The sequence below is a fragment of the Aulostomus chinensis genome, chromosome 5 (genome assembly GCF_037954235.1).
Source record: "Aulostomus chinensis isolate RoL2024-O1b breed Wild chromosome 5, RoL_Achi_v1.0, whole genome shotgun sequence".
NCBI classification, from domain to species: Eukaryota; Metazoa; Chordata; class Actinopteri; order Syngnathiformes; family Aulostomidae; genus Aulostomus; species Aulostomus chinensis.
This window is the reverse complement of record NC_141324.1, coordinates 8,861,753-8,888,643: the sequence shown is the minus strand read 5'-3', so window position 1 is coordinate 8,888,643 and position 26,891 is coordinate 8,861,753. Positions and strand designations below refer to the sequence as shown.

At 45.2% G+C, this 26,891-nt stretch overlaps 2 protein-coding genes across 3 annotated transcripts; both read right to left on the bottom strand.

The window, feature by feature from the left end:
• Positions 1-111: 111 nt before the first annotated feature.
• Positions 112-5,148, bottom strand: LOC147261077 (D-serine dehydratase). The gene is made up of 10 exons (XM_086202945.1): positions 4,933-5,148; positions 4,372-4,538; positions 4,001-4,130; positions 2,983-3,133; positions 2,728-2,908; positions 1,593-1,711; positions 1,395-1,521; positions 1,147-1,209; positions 961-1,066; positions 112-880 (listed from the first exon to the last, which is right to left on the bottom strand). Exons 2-10 carry the CDS (start codon positions 4,515-4,517, stop codon positions 791-793), a joined length of 1,113 nt encoding a protein of 370 aa, XP_086059071.1. The 5' UTR covers positions 4,518-4,538; positions 4,933-5,148; the 3' UTR covers positions 112-790.
• A 1,749-nt stretch (positions 5,149-6,897) lies between these two features.
• On the bottom strand, positions 6,898-26,004 carry col6a2 (collagen, type VI, alpha 2). 2 transcript variants are annotated; one of them, XM_086202941.1, is made up of 32 exons: positions 25,806-26,001; positions 22,098-22,185; positions 21,864-21,964; positions 21,618-21,761; positions 20,713-21,075; positions 20,611-20,631; positions 20,447-20,512; positions 20,268-20,366; positions 19,177-19,203; positions 18,241-18,267; positions 18,045-18,089; positions 17,882-17,935; positions 17,739-17,801; positions 17,594-17,656; positions 17,446-17,499; positions 17,342-17,377; positions 17,195-17,257; positions 17,023-17,085; positions 16,738-16,800; positions 16,596-16,658; positions 16,432-16,482; positions 16,250-16,348; positions 16,098-16,160; positions 15,941-15,976; positions 15,801-15,846; positions 15,573-15,725; positions 15,400-15,494; positions 14,454-14,635; positions 14,121-14,299; positions 13,998-14,036; positions 10,846-11,189; positions 6,898-8,018 (listed from the first exon to the last, which is right to left on the bottom strand). In XM_086202941.1, exons 2-32 carry the CDS (start codon positions 22,171-22,173, stop codon positions 7,752-7,754), a joined length of 3,045 nt encoding a protein of 1,014 aa, XP_086059067.1. In that variant the 5' UTR covers positions 22,174-22,185; positions 25,806-26,001; the 3' UTR covers positions 6,898-7,751. The 2 variants fall into 2 exon arrangements, with proteins under 2 accessions (XP_086059067.1, XP_086059068.1); XM_086202942.1 differs by lacking the exons at positions 6,898-8,018; positions 10,846-11,189 and adding an exon at positions 11,397-12,592 and having other exon boundaries at positions 25,806-26,004.
• Between the last annotated feature and the right edge of the window lie 887 nt (positions 26,005-26,891).

The following is a 26,891-nucleotide window of genomic DNA, read 5'->3' as shown; positions in this document are numbered from 1 at the left end:
TACTCTTCTGCCAGCATTTTGGTTTAGTGTCTGTACAACACTGAACACATGCAGGGAATACTGCCACTAAAAATAACACAAAACTGTGGTCCAGTTATATGGTGAAATTATATTTAATGTTACATCCTAATCGAAGCCCATGTGCTATGTTTCATCTGTCAGCTTCTGTTCACAAATGTCCAAAAATGTGTGATTATGAAAAAGAGAATAGGGACTCAACACGTAGAATAAATCGTAGCAGTGGGACACTCAGAGGAAGCTTCTCGTCAACGCGAGTCCGTTCAAAAACACGGGAGAACACGTCCAGAGATAAATCATGAAAAGAGATGCACGTTTGTGGAGGTGACGGTTGTTCAGCACGGTCCTCAGTTGTGCAGAAGTCCCTCATAAACCAGCAGCACCGGCGCTTCAGTGTCGTTTTAACGTCACACTGGGACATACAGACGTGGTGCTGGCGAGAGAGACTGGCCTTAGCTCATACTTCCATTATGAATACACATCCGCTCCCACATGGAATGAAAGGTGACACTTCTGTACTGATAGGAAACAAAATTCTGAAATATTAATTTATGTAGACATTTAAAGGCTGCGTGTGTGTCTTCATTCAAAAGTGTGAGATCTTATTATTCAGTTGTTCTGAATGCATCCAGACTTCTGATATGGACAACCGATGCTTTTCTGACATGGACTTTTTGTCTTTATTGGTACATAAAGGAGGACATTTCTCCACCACTGCTGTCCACCACTCTGTGTGCTCTGTTTCGTCTCTGGAGGGCAGGTGAGAGTGTTGTCACCACCCTCGGGTGGGCGTCCACTTCCCCAGCAGACGGCCCTCAGAGTGCACATGATACACGGGGTGCATCATTGCTGTTGCACACGCCTGCAGAATGTCAACAGAGGGAGTGAGAAGAGAGGGACATGGACACAGTAAAAGTGGCACACACATGGAAGTGCACTAACATGGTAGGGGATCAGAGTGAGCAGACAGCCCAGGGGGAACTTGCTGTAATCCAGCTGTCCTGAGACGGCCTCCACTCTTCCGTGCTCCTGGGTCATGGACAACAACCTGGGGGGAAAATGTCTCACATCAGAACTCAGTTACATTTAAGTTTTGTACTGAGAATCTGGAGAAGTAAATATCCTTACTTGAGGTCTGGATGCCCTTCAATCACAGCGTATCCTGTGGGAAGTTTCCCCCCTCCGTCCAGACTGAAAGGAGCAGCAACAAAACATAAGGTTATTTCAGAGCAAAGTTTAGAACAAGAGACAGGTTTTGTCTATGACATGTCGATAACGGTGCCACGAGCATAACTTAATCTATAAACTTCAGCCTCAAATGATACCTGCGAAAAACACGGGACACAGATATAAAACTAGGTGAGCAAGAGTTGCACCTTAAACCTGTCCATCCACAGTCGATCAGGAGCTGGTTCCTGTGAGGGCAGTGGCCGATGACTCTGGTCAAAACCCGCACAGCCACCTCCTCCAGCCTGCAGGAGCCGATCAGCGACTGCTGCACATCTTGAAGCAAACAAAAGGGGCTATGAGACTCAGGACGGAGCGCTCACACCGGCTCAGGGACCTGCTCGTACCATAGAAGACATAGTTCCCTGGGTGCACCTCGCTGAGTCGGGCCATGTCTTTGACCGGGTGACTACAGGAGGGAGTGGAGCCGATGCTGGACTTACATGTGATTCCAACAGCCTTCAATCTGCCAGAAAACAAAACCAGAGAAACCTGAGTTTTTAACATAAAGAAGCTAAATGACTTGAGAGAGAAAATTTGAGTCATGCCAACTTTTTGAGAAATACAATTATTGTCCATCCTCCCCAGAGCCAGACAAGAAAAGATGGATCCCCGTCTCTCCTCTGTGCTGCATTAGGGAGCTGAGACCCTCAGAGACCAGCTGACCACCAGTTAGCTTAGCACAGTGAATAGTAGTGCCTGGGCAGGTTAGCGTACCTCCATGAAAAGCCATGAAGCCGTAAGTGCTGCTTCCAAGACAGTTCAGGAGTCCACAAAAACACCAGCTCCAAAAAGAGAAAAATGAAATGAAGGGTATCAAACTCAGACGTGCACTGGACCTTTTCAGTTTCCTTGAGGATGTTCCTCCTCTCAGCCAAGGCTTCTTCAGTTGTACTTTAATGTGTATACAATATGTAAACACACACGTGTGTGTGTGTGTGTGTGTGTGAGAGAGAGAGACGTAAAAGAGTCCAGTTGAATACGATGCCATGATTAGCACTGTTGCTATGCTAGGCATTAGCAATATGCGATTTGTTGGACAGAATTTTGAGGTGCTGCATCAAATGGCTGCGCCACGCCAGGAAAGTAGTTCTGTTGAGTAGTTTGATTTTAAAATTGCTCTTAATTTGAAATGATTTTGTAGTGATGTTATACACAATCCCAGTTCTATTAATCAGGACAAAGAATGATTTTTAGAAAATCATATTTGTGACTTTTGATGGAGGTAAGCTATCCTGCCCATCCACTACTGTTCATTGTGCTAAGCTAACTAGCAGTCAGCAGGTCTCTGAGGGAAAAGTTGATGAGTTGAGTTCATCGTTCTTTCTCCTACAATTCCGGCACAGGAACTAAGATTAAGCAAGAATTTTGTGTTGCAAAGAAGCTTATATTGGCAGGAGGGGGGACCAAGAATCTCCGCTTCACTGCTCCGTACCAAGCAGGAAACTAAAAATATGGTTTGAAATGCAAAGTTTCTCCTACTTTTCCATGAACTGGAGAGTGAAGCTGGTAGTTTCCTGGGCGACGGCGTGTATTTGTTGCACTCCACTGCAGCTGTAGGTGTTCCCACAGTGGGCATACACTCCTGTTAGCTGCACCCCTGCTGTCTCAGCGATGGCTCGCGCCAATATGAGTGCCTCAGGTTCTGAATGCAGAACACCAGCTATGACAAAGAGAAAGACGATGATCAGCAGGTGCTCCAGCTCGCCAGCTCAGCAGCTGAAGACGCCTGGTTACCTCTTCCGTTACCGCAGTCGAGCTTCAACCAGACACGCCACATCCGCCCATCTCTCAGCGGTCGCTTCTTCAGCTGTTCCAGAGCATCAGGATGATCCAGTAAAACCTGGAAGAGATCCAGCCTCTCTGACAAGGCGGCGCAACGTTCCACCTGCAGCGAAACCCAGGTGAGTGAGAGCAGTGTTTGGAGAACTGCGTGGAAGCATGGACCCAATAACACAAGCAGAAGTCTTCTTCTGTTGCCTGCTGAACTAATCCACATGGTTGATTTTCCACTGTGACGTAACAAGACGGTGATTCTCTGATGGCATCGCTGCAAGAATGACAGCATTTTGGTTTCTAAAAAAGTGGTTTGAGCACTGCCACCTTGCGGCAGGAAGGTTGCGGGTTCACGTCTGACAGCCAGGTGGCGATTGCATGTTCTCCCTGTGTCTGTGCGGGTTCTCTCCAGTTCCACAAGCCAAACACATTCATGTTAGGTTAATTAGAGACTCTGTAGGCGTGAGAGTGAGTGTGCCTGTGTGTGTGTGTGTGTGTGGGCCCTGTGCCCTGTCCAGGGTGACCACATCCCTCACCCAGTGACAGCTGGGCCAGGATGAGCAGTCAAGACCACCGCTGGACATTTGGTTTTATTGTTTTTAAATCTCATTGTGGAAGATATCATGGTTCTACTTGCATGCTCACTTCAAGTGTTTCCACTTCAGTTACAGAACATTGGTGTTGCACATTTGCAGACTGTGCAGAGAGTCTCTGTCATATCTTTGCATCTGCATCAAACCAAGAAACCAGAGTTCTTATTTATAGTCATTTGGCAATTTTGTTTTCCAGCAGACTTGTGGAGTTGCTACACCAACATCTGGAGTTCAAATGAAATGCAGCTGTGACAGGCCCCCACATTTCCTTTGAGCGTGTACTTGCAAATCAAGGTCGTTTCAGGACACCCGCTTCCCCAATGTAAATGTATAAGATTGCACAAGCGTCTGGGAACTGTGGGCATCAGTGCGACGAGAGAGAGCACCTTGTCAAATGGGAGACAATAAGCATAGAGGATGTCGTCAAATCCATGGTCGGCGTAGAAACAGGCCTCTGCTAGGGTGGAAACCACGATGCATCGCCGCGATCCGCCAGTCATTATGTCGGCACACTCACTAAGCAAAGACAGAGGTGATGAGCACGCGGCTGACGTGTCTGAATGTACTGAGCAGGGAGACTCATTCATGAAACGTTCTGATGCACAAACTCTCTCTTATCCAGGTCTGAAGACATTTTACTGTTGAAGTACACGACATGTACAGCAGCAGCTGTACTTCCTGAGTGCTGGAGAAGTCCTTCAGTGTGCAAGACCGTGTGTGTGTGTGTGTGTGTGTGTGTGTGTGTGTGTGTTCTTACAGAGTTTTGTGGGTCTTCATGTGAGGGCGGAGCCTGACTCCCAGCGACTCACAGCGGTCAATCATACGCTGAGCATTTATCTTTACTTTATCAAGATCCACCACCAGAGCAGGAGTACACAGGGCAGACAGGGGCTCCCCCTCCATGTCAGCAGCGCTGGAGCACGCCTGAACACACACACACACACACACACGCACGCACGCACACACACACGCACGCACACACACACGCACACAGAGTTTTCATGCAATTAAATTCTTGTGCATGACTGACTCAAACACACCGCTGCAGAGACGCCACTGTTTGAGTGCATACAAACACAACATCAAGTGTGTGTATTTCATTACGGAGGAACATCAACAATACACCAACTTTCTCTGCTCGTGATTCTGAACTCTTGCACTCTGAGAGCTAAAGGCCAAAATTATTTTATACAAATCTCATTTTTCCAAAACATATAAAGTCCATAACCGCCCCCCAGCTGAACGTCGCTGGTTCGAAGCGGGCATGAATGTCAGCTCTTGGACATTTGTTGAGCCGCTATTTCTCGCCGTCTCTTACCTTTTGGTTGAATCCAAAGTCCGCACACCCACGTCACGCTGACTGGTTTCCGGGAAGTGCTCGCCTCGAAAACCGCAATTCATGCGTTCCAGGAAGGTGCCTCGAAACACGCAGTAGGTCTCCCTCAATCATGTGAACTCTTGCAGCGCCGAGGAATGCCGACTTCAGGGTTCCATGGCAGGAGAGCCCTACGACGTCACGACATACACTAGGTTATGTACGTCACTTCCGTTTGAAGTCCAAAAAACATTCAGTCGTTTCAAGAAAAGAAGCCAACCGCAGAGGAAGTCATGTCGTTGAGAAACTAATTGTATGTGTGCGTGATAAACATTCATTTGAGCGATTTGGTGCATTTCAGGCTCACGAATAAACCGCAGTCCAGCCTGAAAAGATGACCAACGACCTGAGGCACTGCGTCAGGTTCCATCCACGTCCGCCGCCTCCAGAGGTCCGCGGAAGCTTGGAGCTGAATCCCAACAAACTGCAACTTTTCCTGCCAACATGAACATCAACGAGCTCCCCTGAATTTATCACTGCGACAAAGAGAAAAAGCCCAATTAAATCAAAAAGAAATCCAAAAAGGAACTTTTGAATCAGTAAAACTACCATGAAAATGTAACTGGATTTATCCAGACCTTGAATGCTATTGAACCATACTAAGATACATGATAAATAGATAAATAGAAAATATGTACAAATGAATTTAAAGATCCTTTAATAAAAGAAAATATTGATGTGCTATGACAGGCAACTAGAGAACAGTAATATTACTCAACAAACACACCAGTTTCAGAATTTCATAGGCAATTTACTGATTTTATGGATGCGTTATTTTAACTCATTAAACGTCCATTTTCCAAACGTCACAGGATAAAACAGCACTGCAGAAGCTGAAACGTTACAATTCCGGTTAATGGCGCCTGCAGCACCTTTGGAAGCTGCTCCTGAGAGTGAAAGTGCACCAATATACCAAACTAATATCTATTAAACATATGATTAAGCAGCAATCTACTGAACACTGAGACTGAGAACAATGGTCATTTGGCATATTTGCCGCTTGCACTCCGCACTAACCCTGAACACGAACAGATTCATCAATGAAACATCTTGGTTCTTTGGTTCTTTCCACAAAGAACTGCGATATTTCCTGAGAAATTAATGACAATGTAAAAAGAAAAAGAAAAAAAAAGAAAAAGAAAATGCCTTTGATAAAATGAAACCCCCGAATAGACCAGATGCTTTCTCGGGGCCCGCCTCGTTCATCCATCGTGTGTGATGGGAGGAAGGTGATGCGACAGGCAGTCAGACTGCAGTGAAATCAGACCAGTGGGCGAATCACAGCGCTGCTCTGTGCGACTGCACTGAGAAGCTGTGCTTTGGTACTGAGTGCATTGTTTCAAGGGCAAAACACAACCTTTTCATTCATATTCAACCTCTTTTCTTTTACTAAAAATTCAGGAGATCCCCTTCCCTCAGTCTCATCGCCAGGGTCGGCCCTGACCGGTGTTGTATTACTGATGATGTCAGATGCACTGGGATTGACTCTCATGTGCTTGGAGGCTCTTTGGCGTGATGCTGGAACCGCATTGAAACTCTCCCGTGAAACAGCCAGGGAGAGAAGCGCCGAGGGGCTGAGGAGCATCCCAAGTCGTTTTGTTTGAGTTGACTTCATGTAACCCAAACTGAACTGCTTTCTGGAGCGCCACAGCAACAGAACACAACAAGACCGACGGCCCGGCCTCAGACCACAGCTCCTGGCTCCCTGCAGGACAGCGGTCTGGCGCTAGAAGACCGTCACTGTGCAAACATCGTGCAATGTAGACATGAAACACTGTCAGACAATTGACTGGCAGCTAAGAGCTCTGTTACATCGATGCAAATTGAAAACTGCTAGCTTCAGTTTAAGAGGCTGGGAGCTCAACAATGACGAGGAGCAAAGACACACCGAGACTCAGAAGACAGGTTGCACACAGACGGAGTGGGGTTCACCACAATAGGCTTTATTCAGACTTCATGTTTACAGACCCTTCCGTTTCATGTGTGTGAAAGTACATACATTATTCAATTAGTGTGCATGTGTGTGCTTGTGTGTGAGTGTGTGTGCATGTTTGTGTGATTGTTTGTGTGTGCATGCGTGTGTATGTGTGATTTTGTGTGCTTGTGTGTGCTTGTGTGTGCATGCGTGTGTATGTGTGCATCTGAATAATTTTATGGGACTGATCCTGGGGCATTTTGTGGGACAATTTATATCCATCTGGACAAACTACAGCAACAACAGTATAAAATTATGTAAAAACCATGCAAATGGCTCTGTCCTTTTATTTTTGCCTTAGCACCATTTATGTAAATACTGACTTGTGAGGCGGTATGGAGAGAGAGGGAGGGAGGACGAGAGGGAGGAAGAGAGGGAGGAGGAGAGGGAGGAGGAGAGCATTTTCTGCAAACCAAAACTCAACAGAAAACAACAAAATAAAGCCTACAATTTTTTTCCATACACATTCAATAATCATACAACTTTGCTCTGGGATACCTTATGAGTGTCTTTGGTTGGGAGCGCTGACCATAGAGTTAGAATGAAGAGAACAAAATAGTAGTGGTAGATTGGCTGTGTACATGGATTTTTTGGGGGGGGCTTTTAAGACTTTCTAGAAGAATCTTCACTCAAAACATTGGGATACGTAGCTTCTCAGTGCCTTACATCCAGTAATGAAGATGCACTTTGTTTGGCGTCTCTATGTGTTTGTTTACGTGGAAGGAGGAGGTCCTTCTTTCATTCTATGCATTCTAATTCTATGGCATAGAGTGCTAACAGTTCCCCACTAGCATATCCAGCGTACAAAGCGCTCAAAGAACGAGGGCTTGCTCAGCATGGTGTAGTCATCTCCTTTGAAGACGGCTGACATGTCCCCTAGCGAAATCTTCCGCAGCACCTCATCATCTGCGTCGCTTCCCATGGCAATCACCATGGGAACCCCCTCAGCGCGCTTCATTGAGGACACGCCTTCATCCAGCTGCTCAGTGGATGTGATGCCATCAGTGATGAACACAAAGGCCAGCTCAGCGTTTCGGCGAGCTAATCGGTTACCCTGCAAAAAAAAAACACACCGTGACAAATTAAAGGACTGATGAGGAGACTGATAACAGCAAGATGAATAAACGTGGGAAACATGGAATGAGAGAAAAATAAGTCATGTACTCTGTAGGTGAGATAGATAAAGTTCTCAGTGGCATCTGAATAACATAATCCTATTTCTATAAATGTCATAGGTTCTGTTTTAAAAGATATTTTTTCACAGATCCCTTGCAATTACACCACGGACCACTAAAGGTCCAGAGACTCCTGGTTGAGAAACATTTCATCCCACCTTGTATGATCTTGTATTTAATAGCAAACAATAGCCAGGAGCAAGTATAGCTTAGCTTAGCTTAGCTTAGCATATAGCAGGGAGGAAGCAGGGGAAGGTAGCTAACCTGGCTCTGTCCAAAGGTTAAAAACGTGAGTCTACCTGCACTTTCAATGAACATTTTACATTTTTGTTCAGTCTAATATTTAGTGTAAAGATAGTATGTGTGGTTTTAAGGGAGGCAACTGTTTGTGTCAGGCAATTTGCTGGCTGGGAGCAATGACCTCTTGGATTATACCATTAAGTTGTCAAACAAAGTAACTACATCATTTACATTCATTTTCTTCTCAGTCGACCAGGAAAATCTCATTTTGTGTCAGAATGTTGAGAGGACAGGTGTTTCTTGGAACATGGATCAGATATTATCTTGTGTGTCTATTTGTGGCAAAGGATTTAGAGAAGACCCTGAGAGTTGGGTCTGTCCTCTTCGCTGTTCTTTCTAAAAAGCAATCAAACTATTCCACCAAAGCCCTCTGACTCAGGTTTCCTGGCAGCATTGCTAACAGAAAGGCACAGAAATGAGTCCTAAAACATGTAACTAAGTTGGCATTGTTGAACGGTCCCTTGTCTCCAAGTCTGAGGGTTTTGGTTAAATGTCTGAAATAAGGTCTGTGGGCCACATGAACTTAGGATGTCTTACAATTTTACTATATGACATAAAATATGCTAACAATATGCCCGTATGCCAGTGGCTAAATGCAAGTAGAGAGGCAAGGCAAGGCAAGGCAAGGCAATTTTATTGGTATAGCCCGTTTTCACCACCAGTTTGTCTCAAAGGGTTCATGGCATCATAACAACATCCTCTGTCCTCAGACCCTCACATCGACTGAGGAGAAACTCCATAGAAAACCTTTAACAGGGAAAAATCTGAGAAACCTCAGGGTGAGCAAAAGAGGAGGGATCCCTCACCAGGAGGGACAGAGGGTGAGGAGGGGAGGAGGATCCCTCACCAGGACGGACAGACGTGCAGGAGATGTTGTTACAGACAAGAAAACAGTTTATAACACAGAATGAAGGAAACATGGAAATGTTAATAACAGTTGAAGAAGGAAGCTTCTGGAAGGGGAGGCAGGGAGAGCAAGCCAGCTTGATGGGGGACTGGATGGTAGACTGGTTCATGGAAGGGGAGGCAGGGAGAGCAAGCCAGCTTGATGGGGGACTGGATGGTGGACTGGTTCATGGGAGGGGAGGCAGGGAGAGAAAGCCAGCTTGATGGGGGACTGGATGGTAGACTGGTTCATGGGAGGGGAGGCAGGGAGAGCAAGCCAGCTTGATGGGGGACTGGATGGTAGACTGGTTCATGGAAGGGGAGGCAGGGAGAGCAAGCCAGCTTGATGGGGGACTGGATGGTAGACTGGTTCATGGAAGGGGAGGCAGGGAGAGCAAGCCAGCTTGATGGAGGACTGGATGGTGGACTGGTTCATGGAAGGGGAGGCAGGGAGAGCAAGCCAGCTTGATGGGGGACTGGATGGTAGACTGGTTCATGGAAGGGGAGGCAGGGAGAGCAAGCCAGCTTGATGGGGGACTGGATGGTAGACTGGTTCATGGAAGGGGAGGCAGGGAGAGAAAGCCAGCTTGATGGGGGACTGGATGGTAGACTGGTTCATGGGAGGGGAGGCAGGGAGAGCAAGCCAGCTTGATGGGGGACTGGATGGTAGACTGGTTCATGGAAGGGGAGGCAAGGAGAGCAAGCCAGCTTGATGGGGGACTGGATGGTAGACTGGTTCATGGAAGGGGAGGCAGGGAGAGCAAGCCAGCTTGATGGAGGACTGGATGGTGGACTGGTTCATGGAAGGGGAGGCAGGGAGAGCAAGCCAGCTTGATGGGGGACTGGATGGTAGACTGGTTCATGGAAGGGGAGGCAGGGAGAGCAAGCCAGCTTGATGGGGGACTGGATGGTAGACTGGTTCATGGAAGGGGAGGCAAGGAGAGCAAGCCAGCTTGATGGAGGACTGGATGGTAGACTGGTTCATGGAAGGGGAGGCAGGGAGAGCAAGCCAGCTTGATGGGGGACTGGATGGTAGACTGGTTCATGGAAGGGGAGGCAGGGAGAGCAAGCCAGCTTGATGGGGGACTGGATGGTGGACTGGTTCATGGGAGGGGAGGCAGGGAGAGCAAGCCAGCTTGATGGGGGACTGGATGGTGGACTGGTTCATGGGAGGGGAGAGAGGATTTCGTACACATGAAGCCAGTTGTGGTGACAAAGTCATGTGTCTGGTGTAGTTTGTTCAGAGCACGAGCTCACTAAATAACTGCATTTACACTTCAAAGCATCTTCAGAGTCTAGTACATTCATGAAGATTATCTTCTGAGCTAAAATGTAAAAAACTTTTGTTTGGCACAGAATTCTTTTTTTTGGGGGTGGGGGTGGGGGGTTATAATATAAAAATCCAATATAAAAATCCTGGTTTGTTCTGGTTAACTTTCAGGCTGGCTAACAAAAACGCATCATTCATGCAGCACTCTCTGGCAGTCACCAGTTAGTGTGTGTGTGTGTGTGTGTTCATACCTGTGGACCTGATTGATAAACCAGGTTGTTGACTGCATGGATTATGGCGTTGCCCAGAGCAGAAGAGGAGTCCATGTAGGTCACTCTGGCCAACGAATCAGAGATCACCGTCAGATTGTGTGTAAGCGGGAACTCCACTCTCTGTTCTGCTGGGCTGCCATATTGCAATAAAGCAATACGAGCATTCCTCTCATCTGATTGGCCTTTGGCCAGGTTGAGGCGTCGCGCTATGTTCTCAATGAACTCTTTGGCCCGGCGATGGTTCTCCAGTCCCATCCTCTCTGAACCGTCCAATAGGAAGACCACATCCACTGGCCGCTGCACACAGCTGGCTACAGCAGGTTCTAGAATACACACATAGACGTTACCTCTTCAGTCAGCTATGGTTTTCATTGAGCTACAGCTTGAACACAGATGCTCGGAGGGGAAAGTCAGCACAACATGTACTTTAACATGCCAGCTTCCATACATGCCAGTCGGAGTCCAGTTTTAGGATTTCATCAACCAGAGGTATCATGGCCTCATCACGGAAGCACTACTCTAGTTTGCTCCACCGTTTTATTTACTTTTTGAGATGACAGTATCGAAACATGAATACATTTAATTTCATACAAAAAGTAATTTACATCAGCAAGTTGCAGTCACAGAGCTAACATGATACTGTGAGATGTGGTTAAAGCCGCACAGTCACAACCTTCCTCTTGTCATCCAACTTTACAAGCTAAGCCGCATGCAAAACCATGCACTGATCAAGGCCACATTCGGCACGATAAACCTGTTTTTTAAAAACTACTTGACAATTATTTCTTCACTCTCAGTGCCAAAGTCAATTGACCAAACTTCCACATCATCTGACTCATATACAGTATAGTGAGATATACATAGAAAAACAGATAGTTTCCACATGTAATGGCCTTTTCAACGACATGAATCATTCACAGCGCATAGGGGAAAATGAAAGGCCGTAACCATGGATATGTGCAAAACATCAAAAAATACATATGTGTAAAGTCATCAGAGTGATTCAGCCCGTGATTCACAGTGGAAATGAGGCTTCATCAGAGAGCCACGGTACTCAGGAACAGCATGACTAGCTCTACACACACGAATGACATCCTCTATGTGGACGGAAAATGTTCGGAGGAAATTATATGTAACATATTTCATGCTAGTTTTTGGAGAGATAGCCCCCATGTATGGTTATGAATGAATAGTCTATGAATAAAGGGAGAATTCTGGAACCTTATTTTGACTTGCGGACCATCACATTCCGTAGCTACATGGAAAGCTTATGACAGGATCAGGATCAGCGTCATATCATGCGTTTGTTTGCATCAGCCCAGGTGTCTATTGCACCATCAAGAGTTAAAAATGCCCACAGTGTTTATAAATCAATTCTCTGTCCAGCAGTAAGCTCATTAGCTATTAGCAGACGAGGTAGCATGGTTAGCGTAGTAGCATTAGCAGAGTCCTATGGCTCTTTCTGGGTCTCCCATTATGTCCCCATAGACATATTTGAAGGAGTCGATGAACAGTTGGGTCCACTGCTGCCGGTCCACTCCCTGGGCCAGTTTGGCTCGCTGGGCTGTGTACGCCATGGTCGCCACACCAACCCCATACTGCTGCTCACTCAGACCGTTCAGCAGGGTGGCCACACCCTCCAAAGAGGTTGGGACCATTGAGGGGCTGCCTTCCTCAGCCAGTGGCTCCCAGCGGACAGGGGCCTGCCCTGAAGAGAAGACCCTTCCTGCAACAAGTGGTCGGACATTGTGGGCTTGGTCCCACAAACACGACGCATCAAAACAGCCAACAATGACGCCGCAGGTACAGCAAGGTGACGCTTAATTGTAAGTTTGATCTGGTGTTGGCCTGTCAGTCACGGTTAGGTACGTCGTTGCCAAGAGGATCTAACTACAAAGCTGAATAATAAAAATAAAAATGCTGCAGGCATAATGACTTCAAGCAACAACATTTATTCTCCTAAAGGCTTAAAGGCGTCAGTATGCTTCAAACACACGACTTCTTACAAAGTGTCCTTTCAACACATCTAAAATAGGTCATACAGTCAGACCCAGCATGGAGATGCATCCTGAGGGAGCCACTACCAAGTGAAGAGTTGCAAGTGGAGTTCACCCCTAAAACGTGTCCTCAGTGAGCACTTGTGATCAGAACGTCGTTCCCCACTCAATAAACAAATAAAAACCTATAAACTCTGTCACTCAAATTGTGCAAGATCCATATCCTGTTCATTTTTTTTTTTTTACTGTGGACTGTCATTAAGCAACATTTCAATTCTGGTCCAGTAAGGGCCGTGTGGCTGCAGGTTTTCATTCCAACTCAGCAAAAGCAACACCTGATCCAACAAATGAGCTGTGTGGACACATGAGTTGATTTAAGTAGAATCAGGTGTTGCTTTTGCTGAGTTGGAATGAAAACCTGCAGCCACACGGCCCTTACTGGACCAGTTTGGACACCCCTGTTCTTGGTGGTCTAGGTTGACTTGTAACAGGATAGCAAGCGGCGCGGTGACACTTAACCCGACATTCAGCCAGATATGAAGAGAATAAGAGGGGGTAATCATAAAATTGGGTGGCAAGAATGTATTTCTACATAAACAACAGACATCAACTAGTGATGCACTCCTTCAGTGTGGCCAAGGCCACCTCTCAGTGGAATCTGAGTGAACAGATCTCAGTGCACCCTCAAGTGATCACACTTGTTCACACCGGAGCTGTCCACCTGTGACCCGATCACTCTTAATTCCCAGTCTCAACAAGTTGAACAATTCTACAACTTAGGACTGGTGGGCATTTTCCTCGGGGGCACTTGTGCTTGGGGTCACAGGAAGGGACAGAAGACATTTTGTAAACAAGAAAAATTCCTCTTCTAGTTTTCTATTCGCACGCATCAAGTAAAAGGCTGTGTCAAGTGTGAGTGCTTTTTTGATTTTTAGTTTTAGTTTAATGAGTTAATTCTGGCATCTGAAAGATGTGAAAAAACAGAGTTTCAGATATTTGTCTGATGTTCTGATAAGCACATTGTTTTAAGCATATTGACGCCTTAATAATGTCGCTTACCCACACCAACGTGCTGAAACAAAAAATGGAGAAGAACACGACCGGAATGTTAATATTGTACAAAATAAAGCTTACCTGTCTTACATGGGAGGTCAGGGCACACAGTAATGGGATCTGAGATAGAGACAGAAACAGGTCGTCATTTTCCACCATGAAAACGCTGGACACCTACCATGGGTCTCTGATGAGTGACAGTACCTGGGCAGAGCACAGTCTCGATCTTGTCGATGAACTCGTCGGCCATCAGGTCTGCAAAGCGCTTCATACCCAGCACCCTGCCGTCTCTCTGGCACGCAATGCTTTTCAGAATCTCATTCTCCTCAATCTGGTCAAACATGTCTCCAATTCCGATGGCACTCACGTCAACATTGGGATCGCTGCTCACACACGCACGCACGCGCACACACACACACACACACACACACACACACACACATACACACACACATACACAAACACACACAAATAAACAACCTTGTTTTCAGATAAAGGGATCTTACAATTCCCTGATTGGATCCCAGAGCCCGGCACCTGCAGAGATAGGTGAGCAGCGAGTCATCATCCTTGGGGTCGAAGCGCCCATCAGTGATGACCACGACAGTGACGTTTGCTTTGGCCCTGCGGCTGTCTCTGATCAGGTGGTCATAGGCAAACTTCAGAGCAGATGGAGTCCATGTTCCTCCAGCGATCCACTCCAAGCGCTTCACTGCATCCTGATTGCAAAACAACATATGAGCACACGTGTTGGCGAATAATGGAGCTTTTGTCACATTCCCGACATTTTGGTATGAATGGGTGAAAAATGACCATGATGTGGAACCCTGCCAAGGAAAAAGTACAGAAATGGAGGATCATGTAGTGTGGCCTTAAGATGTTCTACGTTTCTAAACATGTAGACTTTTTTTTTTTGGATTCCTTGAGACCATGTGAGATATTTCTGGCTTCTGGAAATCATTTTGATTGTATTTTGGATTCATGCTCATGATAAAACCTACTGTCCAAATAATGGATGATCACTCAGATTACAATCAGAGGTGGTTTTCACCACATGGAAGGACTGCATCATCAGCTGATGTCCTTTGTTTATGTAGAATTACATACTTGAGGGCATATTACATGTCAGATGACCTGTGAACGTGACAAAAATCTCCGGGGGTTTGGTTTGCCGCGAACATCCTGAGGAACAGACCCATTTTGTGTTGTTGTGATTATTTCCTTTCATTTCTGACTCTTATGGGGTCAAAATGCAACTTTCCATAATGGAAACAAAAACTAGGGTAAACGGACTGGGTTACGGTTGGTCTAAGGTTTGGGTTAGGGTTAGGGTGGATGGGGATGGATGGGGGGAGGGTAAGTCTCCAGGAGAAGAATGTAAGTCAATGCAATGTCAATGCCAATGTGTGTGTGTGTGTGTGTGTGTGTGTGTGTGTGTGTGTATGTGTGTGTGTGTGTGTGTTTGTGTGTTCGCGTACGAGACCTTAAAAGAAGTGAGCGAATCGATCTTGGGATCATCGAGACGGATGGCCTGGAACGTTCCATTGTGACTGTACTGAACGATTCCCACCCTTGTGCCTGAGAACAAAAATAATCATGGTTATAGAAGCTCCGGCTGGGAGCTTTTTGACACATCTGATGTCACATGGTGACAACCTGTCTCCGACTGGGGGTCTTTAGCCAGGGATCCCAGTCTGTTGATGGTGTTGATGACAAAGTTCTTCTCCAAGGTGAAGTTGGTAAGACCCACTGACTCTGAGCTGTCAATCACAAACACAATATCTAGGGCTCCACACCGCTTCTCACAGTCTGCAGACAAAAACACAGAAAATAAGGATCGAACAGCCAATCAGAGCATATTCGCATCAAAAAATGACAACTCACCACAGCAGCCACATGTTTCCCTGATGTAGGTCATGACATCACATTCCTGCAGAAAGATACAAACAACACATTTACCACAATCCTGTCTGGATGCTTCACTGGAGGCTGAGTTGATCAGTAGTTAGGTGAGATGTTTTTACAGTGAGGCCGGGGTCTCCTTCGGGGCCAGGACCTCCCTGTAGAAGAAAAAAACAAAATAAAATCCCACTCTCACAAGTTTGGTTAGCTTGTCCTACCTGCACTGCGATAGTGATGGAGAGCTGCTGTATCTTTGATGACTCCATCTAGTGTACTTACATCGCCTCCGGAATCTCCTCTGGATCCTCTTAACCCTGGTTCACCCTGAGACCCTGGATCACCCTGTTATGAACAGAGCATTTAGTGATATGTAGCGACTCTATACACGTACCTGAAGCTTCAGCGGCAGTGTGCATCCAAGTGTTACTCACTGGCTCTCCATCAGGTCCTTTAACGCCAGGCTCACCCTTTTGCCCACAGTCTCCTCTGCTACCACGAGGTCCACGGTTCCCCTTCCCCCCTCGTTCACCCTACAGTATACCAGAGGAAGTCTCGTCAGCTAAGTCTGTCTCAGCTAGCAAACATGAGGACAGTGTGTGCATGTCTGCATTACCGATGGTCCTCTTGGCCCAGGATAGCTGAAGCCAGGTCTTCCAGGATCTCCCTGAGTAGAGGCGCATCAAACAGTCAAACAACATAGCACAGCAGTGATCAAGAGACGTATGAAGATCGATTGCCAGACCAAAGCGGATGTTATAGCAACAAACAGACACACACCTTTGGCCCGGCTATTCCAGGCTCTCCTCTTGGTCCAGCGTCACCAGGGTCACCTCTTGTACCCTATTATACAAACAGTATTAAAGGAAGCAAGACTGTACAGGTGTGTGTGCCAGGCACCTGAATGTGACGTGAGACTTACATTTCTCCCAGCTTCTCCTGGTATCCCTGGTGGTCCCCTGGGCCCTGGCAGACCATTGTCTCCCTGTTAAGAGGAAAGAAACTTGAATGAGACTTTGTCAGGCGTGGATGCGGCTGAACTGCACAGCCGTGTGGAGGCAAGCTTTCAGCGTGTAAATGTGTACATGAATGATTCCAGCTGATGCACTTGGTTGCTTCTCTGTCATGCATGTGCATCAGAAAAGATGATTGTGTGTATTTGTATGAAAACAGATGGCGTTTGTAGAGGTGATACAGGTAGTCTCACCTTTGCTCCCTTGCCTCCTGATTCACCTGGAAGCCCTCTCAACCCCTCAGACCCCATTTCACCCTGAAAAACACAGGATAATGAGTCTCCTATTAGTGGAATGAGGTGTCACAGTGAAATTACACTGAAAAACAAACAGTAAACTTTAGCCATTGCAACAGCAAAGTCCTACCTTTTCTCCTTTAGTTCCTCTTCCACCTTTGTCACCCTTGCGCCCGTAGTCTCCTCTTCTCCCCTAGAAGATAAGAGCCAGTGCTGTAAGCAACACAAAGACGGGAAAATCTGAATATTCCATCATGCATGACTCAGATATTCTTACTTCCTCTCCGTCGGCTCCTGGAAGTCCGGGGAGTCCCTGAGAAACACAACACACAGGTGAAACTTGCTCTACGTGAATGTGTGTTTGAATGTATTTCTGCTTACGGGGTTGCCCTTCAGTCCAGGAAGACCAGGCGATCCAGGACTTCCTCTTTCTCCCTGTGAACAGAGTACCAGAGGTGAGCCTATCAATGTTATGTCTAAACTACTACTGGGTCATTCCTGTAATTGAATAGATGCAATTCCAGTTTACCTTTGGTCCAGGGCCTCCAGTGTTGCCTGGTGGACCAGGCCTTCCAGGTCGTCCAGGATCTCCCTACAGACAAATGAAGAGCTCAACCATTTGTTGGAAGGAGGCTGATGATAGCTTGAGTTTTTTTTAAGCAGAGACTGTATACCTTCTCTCCGCCAGCTCCACCTGCTCCACGTTCACCAATGTCTCCAGGGTGACCATCGGGACCCTGTAAACCGTCAAACACATACCATGAGGCTACAACACACCTGTATGTGCATGCACTAATGTTTGAGTTCAATGTCGTACTCTGTCGCCTGGGTCTCCTTTGCAGCCAGGAGCACCAATCCGTCCAATTTTACCCTGGTGTGAGACGATAAAGAAAACTGTTAAATGGCAGAAGGACGGCCCGCTGTTAACAAGACCTGAACACAAAAGTCAACCTCAAAGTTCAGCGTAACGTGGTTCCTACCTTCTGGCCATCTGTCCCATTGCGTCCTGGGATACCGGCCGCACCCTGATGAACAACAAGAGGAAGAAATTGTGATCAATCCAAACCAGAATGCCCAGTGGTTGAAGGAATTTTCAGTGAATTTCCCAGTTTTGGGACTAACAAAGAATCGTCTTGTGTTATCTTATCTTATGAATCGTGGAAAAGGAAGACCTACCTTTTTTCCTTGAGTTCCGATCTCTCCCTGTGGAGAAAAAGAGGATGAACTATCACTGCCTGTTGGTGCAATTATCCGTAAAGACATTCAGATCAGAATGGCGGTTCCTGTGCCTCCCTCTGCTGTGTATCCCATCCCCTTCCACAGACAACTAACTCTTAAGACATTTTATATTTTGCTGTATTTGTACAGAAACGAAGTATGAGCTCATACTTCACCAAAAAACAATGGGCAATGCGCACCAATGCTAACGCTACTCATGGCTTGGCAGGTGGTACACTGCTACCAATAATGCTAGCTTTAGCAAACATAGTGCTAGATGGTTTGGAGAGTTGGGAATTTCTTAATTTTTCAACCCAGGAGCAACTGGATATACTGGGATTCATCCTGCCTGGAATACTACAGATTCCTTTGGCATATCCTCTGTTGTACCTACATATGTGTTTACATGCGCAGTTTCTTAGTTGGGCCACTTGAAGTGACGACTTCTGTGTCCACCACTGGAACAGCAGGTGGTGGTGGTGGTGCATCCCTTACAGCCTGCAGCTGGTTGTAATCAGACTTTCTTTTTGTTCAGATTTTTTGTCACATATCAAACAAATTAACCAGCAGCAAGAAGTATGCCTGTGGAACGGTGACCATAAATTAAAAAAATATTAAAAAACAACTCCTTAAGCTGGGACATTGTAAGGTTTGTCACTTTGTCAGTCCAGAAATGTGTTGTTTTTGCTCTTTGACTTATGAAATGGGACTTGTGGAACCTGTGCACAGTGCTAAGTCTATTGGGGGTGTCTGAAATGTGCACATGCCAGGGTAATTCAAGTCCACGTTGTACCCCAGTTTAAGAATTAGAGATAAAAAAATAATTTATCATTTACTTAAAACTCACAATCTAAAAGAAAATTAAATCATCATAACCCCAGACCGATGCCTCACCTTGTCGCCTTTGAAACCTGGTTCTCCCTACAGTGAGGTGGAAAGAAAAAGGAGAGTGTTACAATATGTATAATATCTATCTATCCATCTATCTATCTATCTATCTATCTATCTATCTATCTATCTATCTATCTATCTATCTATCTATCTATCTATCTATCTATCTATCCATCTATCTATCATCTATCTATCATCTATCTATCATCTATCTATCTATCTATCTATCATCTATCCATCTATCTATCTATCTATCATCTATCTATCATCTATCCATCTATCTATCTATCTATCATCTATCTATCATCTATCCATCTATCTATCTATCTATCATCTATCTATCTATCTATCTATCATCTATCTATCATCTATCCATCTATCTATCTATCTATCTATCATCTATCTATCTATCTATCTATCATCTATCTATCTATCCATCTATCTATCTATCATCTATCATCTATCTATCTATCTATCTATCTATCCATCTATCTCTCTATCCATCTATCATCTATCTATCTATCATCTATCTATCTATCTATCTATCTATCTATCTATCTATCTATCTATCTATCTATCATCTATCTATCTATCTATCTATCATCTATCTATCTATCTATCATCTATCCATCTATCTATCATCTATCATCTATCTATCTATCGATCTATCATCTATCTATCTATCTATCTATCTATCCATCTATCTATCTATCTATCATCTATCATCTATCTATCTATCTATCTATCTATCTCTCTATCCATCTATCATCTATCTATCTATCATCTATCTATCTATCTATCTATCTATCTATCCATCTATCTCTCTATCTATCTATCATCTATCTATCTATCATCTATCCATCTATCTATCTATCTATCTATCTATCTATCTATCATCTATCATCTATCATCTATCTATCTATCATCTATCATCTATCCATCTATCTATCTATCTATCTATCTATCTATCTATCTATCTATCTATCTATCTATCTATCTATCTATCTATCTATCTATCTATCTATTACCTATGCAACTTGAATGTTTGTCAGTGGTGCGATGAATAATAGGTAGGTGGAAGCATGCTGTCGTACCTTGATACCAGGCTGACCAATGGGACCTTCAATACCTGGGTCTCCTGGGCGACCTTTTTCTCCCTTCGGACCTGCTTCGCCATTGTCTCCTTTAGCTCCCTGAAAAAGGAGAAAATGGGAGAGGATGAGAGTGACAACAGTGTCAAATTTTTAAGTGTGAACACGTGTGCAAACCTCACTTTTTGTCCTCTGTGACCTGGTGGACCGGGAGGTCCTGGTGTCTCCAGACACGACACTTTGTGACACTGTTGTAAAGGAAACGGAGAGGAAAGTCAGTCATGCTGCCATGTGAATCAGCTGTTGTCGAGACACCTTTGATCACCAGGTCTTTGTGCCAGCTCACCTCCACATATGCTTGATGTTGCTGTGAAGACAAAAGAAAGACAGCGTCAGAGCAGTTTCATGTTTACTTGTGTGTGACTGTGTGTGTAAGTTAGTGTGTTACCATTGTCTTGATGATGCGGTCAATGGTTTCCATCTGGACCACAGCTCGACCAGAGCCCAGATCGATGGCCGTGAAGTTCCTCCTGAAGACAGTTGCTGGAGAGTTGGCGATCTCTGTCAGGCCAATCTCATCCACATTCTTGGATGCGGCCACCACAAACACGCGGATGCCTTCTTCACGTGCCTTTTCTGCTGCCACTTTTATACCTCCGCACAGTTCTCCAGTCACATGGCCATCGGTGATCACCACCGCAAATCGAAGTGCTCTAGGGTATGAGGGTGACTTCAGGATTTCCTGGGTCATCCTGTTGAGGGCACAGTCTATGTAGGTACCCTTACCCAGGTAACGGATATTCCTGACCCCCTGGGAACAGCCAAAAATGTGATTACAGGTTGGGCAGAGTGGGCAGCACCTGAGCTAAGCTAACAGGCACTGCTACCTTCAGTTGTGACTTGCAAGCAAAAAAGGGTACATGAGAAAATTAGCATGTTTTTTTTCCCCTCGGCATTAAAAAACAACGTAGGATTTTTTTTTTTTATCTCTCCATAGAGTGAAAAGTCATTCAAGAGAACTTTTACGGTTTGTAAAATAAAAATTATACTTGATTTTGATAAACTAAAAACATTCAAAACACAGTTACGTTGATGATGTTGGTAATTAAATTAACTTAATGTAGATACAGATTTTCAATATTTAAATTGTTTTGAATTTTAGATTCTGGTGTGATAGAACTGAAGGTTACTGTATTTAAGTACACAATAGGGAGTTAGAATAAACTCATGCGAGCTAAGTTAAACAAACTAACGACTCTTTTCTTTTACTCTTTTCTAAACACCCACAACTCAAACTGACCAAACTACATGACCTCTAACTTGAGGCGACTCTGTGGTGAGGGAGTGGCTTACAGAGATGAAGGCGCTCTTGGGCCCGATGGGGGTGATCAGCTTCTGCGTCTGGGAGAAGTGGAGTCCACCAATGTTCCAGTTGATCTTCACAGTTCCTCTGATTTCAATATCTTCTAAACGCTCGACAAAGCGCTCGGTGAAGGTCTAAAGCAACGGCCAGAAACACCGGAGAGCAAAAAATGAGCGATGCAGCGAACCTGCACAACAGAAATGATCACATGACCGGCAGAGCAGAGAAGTAGGGACCTTGATGCTCTCCACCAGCGATCCGGGGGGCGGCTCCAGCAGGGCGATGGTCTCAGACGTGTCAATGGTGAAGTACACATCTATGGGACATTCGTTCTTCTCTGGAGGGAACACAAAATTCCACATATAAAACCTCCTCCACAGAAATGTACAATTTTCCATGTTGTGTCACTGGAGCTGTGTTAAGATTGACAACACAACATGCTGCTGAGGCTCTCCAGGGTTCAGACTTACTGCTGCACTCTGGTGTCTGGCCATGGGTCAAGGCCCCAAAAATAAGGCACAGCGCGATGACCTCTAACCCCAGCATCTTGCTCTTCTCCTGTCCAACACACAGAACACACACCCGAGTTAACACACTTATTTAGTTTAGGTTTTTCTCCCTTTGAAACATTAAATACCATGAAGATGGTGGAACATGTAAAGAAAAAGAAAAAAGAAAAGACACAAAGTCTGGGAAGTAGAAAGACATAGAAAATAAATTTACTGTTTAAAACAAGCAGAAGTGAAGCAACTACACAATTCATACCCACGTAAAGTAGTACTCTAGTGATAGTAAAATTCTGCATCGAAAAATGCTGCACAAGTAAAAGTAGATATATACTTGAATTTGAAAAGTAAAAGTACACATTGTACATGATCTTGTTTTGGTTGGAAGTGTCCAGTCCTTCAGCTTCTGACCTCCAACGGTTGGTCAAGTGACTCTGATAACAAAGTTGACAGGCTTTAAAATTAAAAGTAATCTTCATCAGGTTTGTCCTGTTCCATCCATCCATCATCCATCCATTCATAAATCATCCATCATCCATCCATTCATAAATCATCCATCATCCATCCATCATCCATCCATTCATAAATCATCCATCATCCATCCATCATCCATCCATCCATCCATTCATAAATCATCCATCATCCATCCATCATCCATCCATCCATCCATTCATAAATCATCCATCATCCATCCATCCATCCATTCATAAATCATCCATCATCCATCCATCATCCATCCATCCATCCATTCATAAATCATCCATCATCCATCCATCATCCATCCATTCATAAATCATCCATCATCCATCCATCATCCATCCATTCATAAATCATCCATCATCCATCCATTCATAAATCATCCATCATCCATCCATCATCCATCCATCCACCCATCATCCATCCATCATCCATCCATCATCCATCCATCCATCATCCATCCATCCATCATCCATCCATCATCCATCCATCCATCATCCATCATCCATCCATCCATCATCCATCCATTCATAAATCATCCATCATCCATCCATCATCCATCCATCCACCCATCATCCATCCATCATCCATCATCCATCCATCATCCATCCATCATCCATCCATCCATCATCCATCCATCATCCATCCATCCATCATCCATCCATCATCCATCCATCCATCCATCATCCATCCATCCATCCATCATCCATCCATCATCCATCCATCCATCATCCATCCATCCATCCATCATCCATCCATCATCCATCCATCCATCCATCCATCCATCATCCATCCATCCATCCATCCATCCTTCCATCCATCCATCCATCCATCATCCATCCATCCATCCATCATCCATCCATCATCCATCCATCCATCCATCATCCATCCATCCATCCATCCATCCATCCTTCCATCCATCCATCCATCCATCATCCATCCATCCATCCATCATCCATCCATCATCCATCCATCCCTCCATCTTCTCCCTCCTCTCCTGCTCTCCCAGCCACGCCTACGGTCAATTTAGAGTCTGGATTAACCTGGTCCCCTCTTGATGTCTTTGGACTGTGGAGGAAGCTGGAGTACCAGAGAGAACCCAGCAGGAACAGGGAGAACATGCAGACTCCACCCAGAAAGACTCAAACCCAGAACCTTCTTGCTGGGGGGCCACAGTGAGGACCACTGCTCCACTGGGCCGCCCAGGTTTTTTTTTCCGTTTTCCATCAAAAATCTTGGCTTCAGAAACTGGTAGCTTCAGATAAAAGTTGTGGAGAAAAAAGGACAAAGTCCCAGAAAATGCAAATACTCATCACATTGCATTCAAGAACAGTGCTTGAGAAAAATCCTTTACTTTCCTCCAGAAATTAATAAATAAGCTTTTTCATTTGACAGCAGCGTAGCCTCGTCGTTCCACACGTGCTTTTGTCCTCGATGTCTAACTGCCAGCATGACCCACATAGTAATTCAACTAATTCATCAGTCTGGATTCAACAGCTGGTATCAGTTTGAGGGGAATCATGTGAAATACAATCAACTGAGTGTTGCCAGGGGAAGAAAATGGCGGCCTCGGGGTTATGTAATAGGAGGGAATCATATGTGAATTGAACATGGCTCCTCATAGTTGTGCTACATCATTTTTGCATGTTTGCAGAATTAAAACTAGAAACAAACCAGCAGGTCACTTTTTATACAGTTTGATTGGATGAATCTCATTTTTATTATACGTTAAGTCTTAAAACACATTATTATCTTGTCAAAACAATCATTACATGGATAACATTCCTTTTGGTGATGATGTTAAAAAGAACAGACTTCTCAGCAGAGCGGAGAAAATGTTGTATTCTCATATTTTGGTTTTAAACCACACAGTTCCACAAGGCCTCAGTTTGCTGCCCTCCAGAGGTTTCATCTCCCCCTGCAAGGGTGCGCCAGGACTGAAGGCTTTGGGTCTTCATTGGCCCTTTGCCTCTAAGTGCTTGACACATGTTTCTACATGAATGCGGCTTGCTATGAAATGCAGGACTTGCTTGAAGGACATTATCATTTGAGTGAATAAGTAACTAACAACATTTTCACATTTATAGGGTGCCCTCACACCGATACTCCAGGCAGGAGCAGAAAAAAGAGAAAAGGGGTCTGCAGGTGCTTCAGTACCTGTCTGACCGTCACTCTATGTTCTTGTCAAGGATTCAACTAAGCATGTTCTGCATCAGGTCTGCTAGCCTCTGCTGCACCCTGCCCACCACCGCTAACACCTGGATGAGTAGAAGTACTCACATTCCTCTGGAGAAAACATCAAAAATATGATGTCATTGCACTTCATTTGACAGATGCTTCATTTTTGTGACATCCCCATGCAAATGATGGGAGTGGGTCTGTAGAAGTGGACCATGCTAGCAGGACATTCATGCAGCTCCACAATATTATATTCAGAATGGTATTTTGACACATTACCTAATATTCTATCTTCCTGCAGTTCTAAAAAAAAAAAAAAAAAAAGCAGTCGGCCATGTTGTACTTCCAATGAAATTTTGATTAATTATGCTGTTCAAATTAAAATGATTTCACGCAGCTCTGTGAAAAAAAAGGTCTCAGTACTTTGACAAACAGAAAAGTCTTTTTTTTAGACGTTGACTCTCACCTACATACGCTCGGACAGCCTGTAGATTACTGACACCTGCAAATCTGAGGCCATTAAATCGGTGTTTTGCAGTACACAGTGGCTCCCCACTCTGTGGTATTTCTATGAGCACCAAGCTTTGGCGCCCTCTAGCGTCCTAGAAGCAGCACTCCCTAGAGGAGAGGCTCCAGCAGATGTTCCCACTCCTCTCCCGTGCCCATCCAGGCCAGGGGGGTAAGTGGCAGTCCTACCAGCCCTGCGCGTCCCTGCACGGGTTCAGGTCATGCAATTGCAAATACAGACAAAGCAGCACGACCGGTGGAACCCACATCTTCAGTGACTGAGAACTTCAATTTTGTCTTGAGAACAAGTTTTGTAGAATTCAAAGAAGTTGTGTGTCCATCAGTTAGTTCTCGCAGCAGTTTGTCTGACAAGTGTTTCGACCAGGGATGAATGCTGAGTTACAATAATTCCCGCTGAACAAAGTCTGAAGGCAGACACAGACAGACAGATGAAAATGGGGGAAGAGAGAACGAGATTGGCACATTGTCGTGCGTAAAAGCACCTCTTACCTGAACTCTTGACAACTTGAAAACTCGTGCGCAGCAGATCCTCAGATGATTATCTCCTCATCTCAGCTAGAGGGACTTCGAAGAGAGAAAAGGGGGATACGGGAGGAGAAAATGGAAATAAAGCCCTGGACGCGCTTTTACTTTCCGCAGAAGAGCCGTCCGTTCGCTCCCCTGTCCCGGTCCAGCCCCAGCGACGAGCTCTGATCCCTCCTCCTGCACGCAACCGCTGAAATCCACTTGGGGGCGCCGTGGCTCTGCAGTAACCCGTGAGTGCGTGTGCGCGTGTATGACTGGCTCGCTTTACAATCGTTAACTGCCAGGCAGCAGTAAAAGAGCGGGCCAGAGTGCAGTTACGATTCTAGCAGATCCACACAGACCCCCAGAACAGAGGAGATATTTTTTTGATAGAGGTATTTTCTTTCAAGTATCAGGAGCATTTAACACACACACACACACACACACACACACACACACACACACACACACACACACACACACACAGCCTGTGAGTGGTGGTCTGCTTGCAATTAGCAGTCTCAGTTAGAGGAGTTTACACTCAGTGTAAACACTGACGGTCTGTCCATGAACTTGCTCGCCATGTTTACACGCGAGTGTCAGTGCTTCAGCTGATTCCACCACTTGTATGTGATGGTGGGAGGTCTCTCCTTTAGTGCACTCAACATACAGTGGAAGTGCCTCGAATGTGTAGTCCAGCGCACAGGAGGCACCAGGGCCTGGATTTTACATCCAAGCCCACATCTGTCAGAGGACAACTGAGCAGTGTGGAGAGAGAAGAAGCAGCGACGAGCTGAGCCAAACAGAGAAGAAGTAAATCTCAGCCTTCAATCAGTTTAGCGATCAGGTTTCAAATCAACAGTGTCAAACAGTTGGACGTTTCAACTTAAGTTGAAAGTTCTATTAAGTTAAGTTCTGTTTCCCCCAACATTTGCACCAGCAGCTACCCTTCTGCCTTGATGAATGTGTCAGATTTGTGCGAGCTCATCTTGAATTTTAATCTTTCTTTCATTAATCTGAAGGCACAGGGATCGTAGGAGGTGAGACATTAACTGGAATTTTACCGATGTG

Bases quoted from the DNA above. Each gene is read 5' to 3' on its own strand.
- LOC147261077 (XM_086202945.1), bottom strand. From the start codon at position 4,517: ATGGAGGGGGAGCCCCTGTCTGCCCTGTGTACTCCTGCTCTGGTGGTG. The intron at 1,522-1,592 runs GTACGAGCAGGT...GTTTGCTTCAAG, and splicing joins AGGGAACTATGTCTTCTATG to ATGTGCAGCAGTCGCTGATC. The intron at 1,067-1,146 runs GTAAGGATATTT...TTTTCCCCCCAG, and splicing joins GAAGGGCATCCAGACCTCAA to GTTGTTGTCCATGACCCAGG.
- col6a2 (XM_086202941.1), bottom strand. From the start codon at position 22,173: ATGCTGGGGTTAGAGGTCATCGCGCTGTGCCTTATTTTTGGGGCCTTG. The intron at 21,965-22,097 runs GTAAGTCTGAAC...TGTTCCCTCCAG, and splicing joins CCAGACACCAGAGTGCAGCA to AGAAGAACGAATGTCCCATA. The intron at 17,086-17,194 runs GTAGGACTTTGC...TGTGTTTTTCAG, and splicing joins GAGGAACTAAAGGAGAAAAG to GGTGAAATGGGGTCTGAGGG.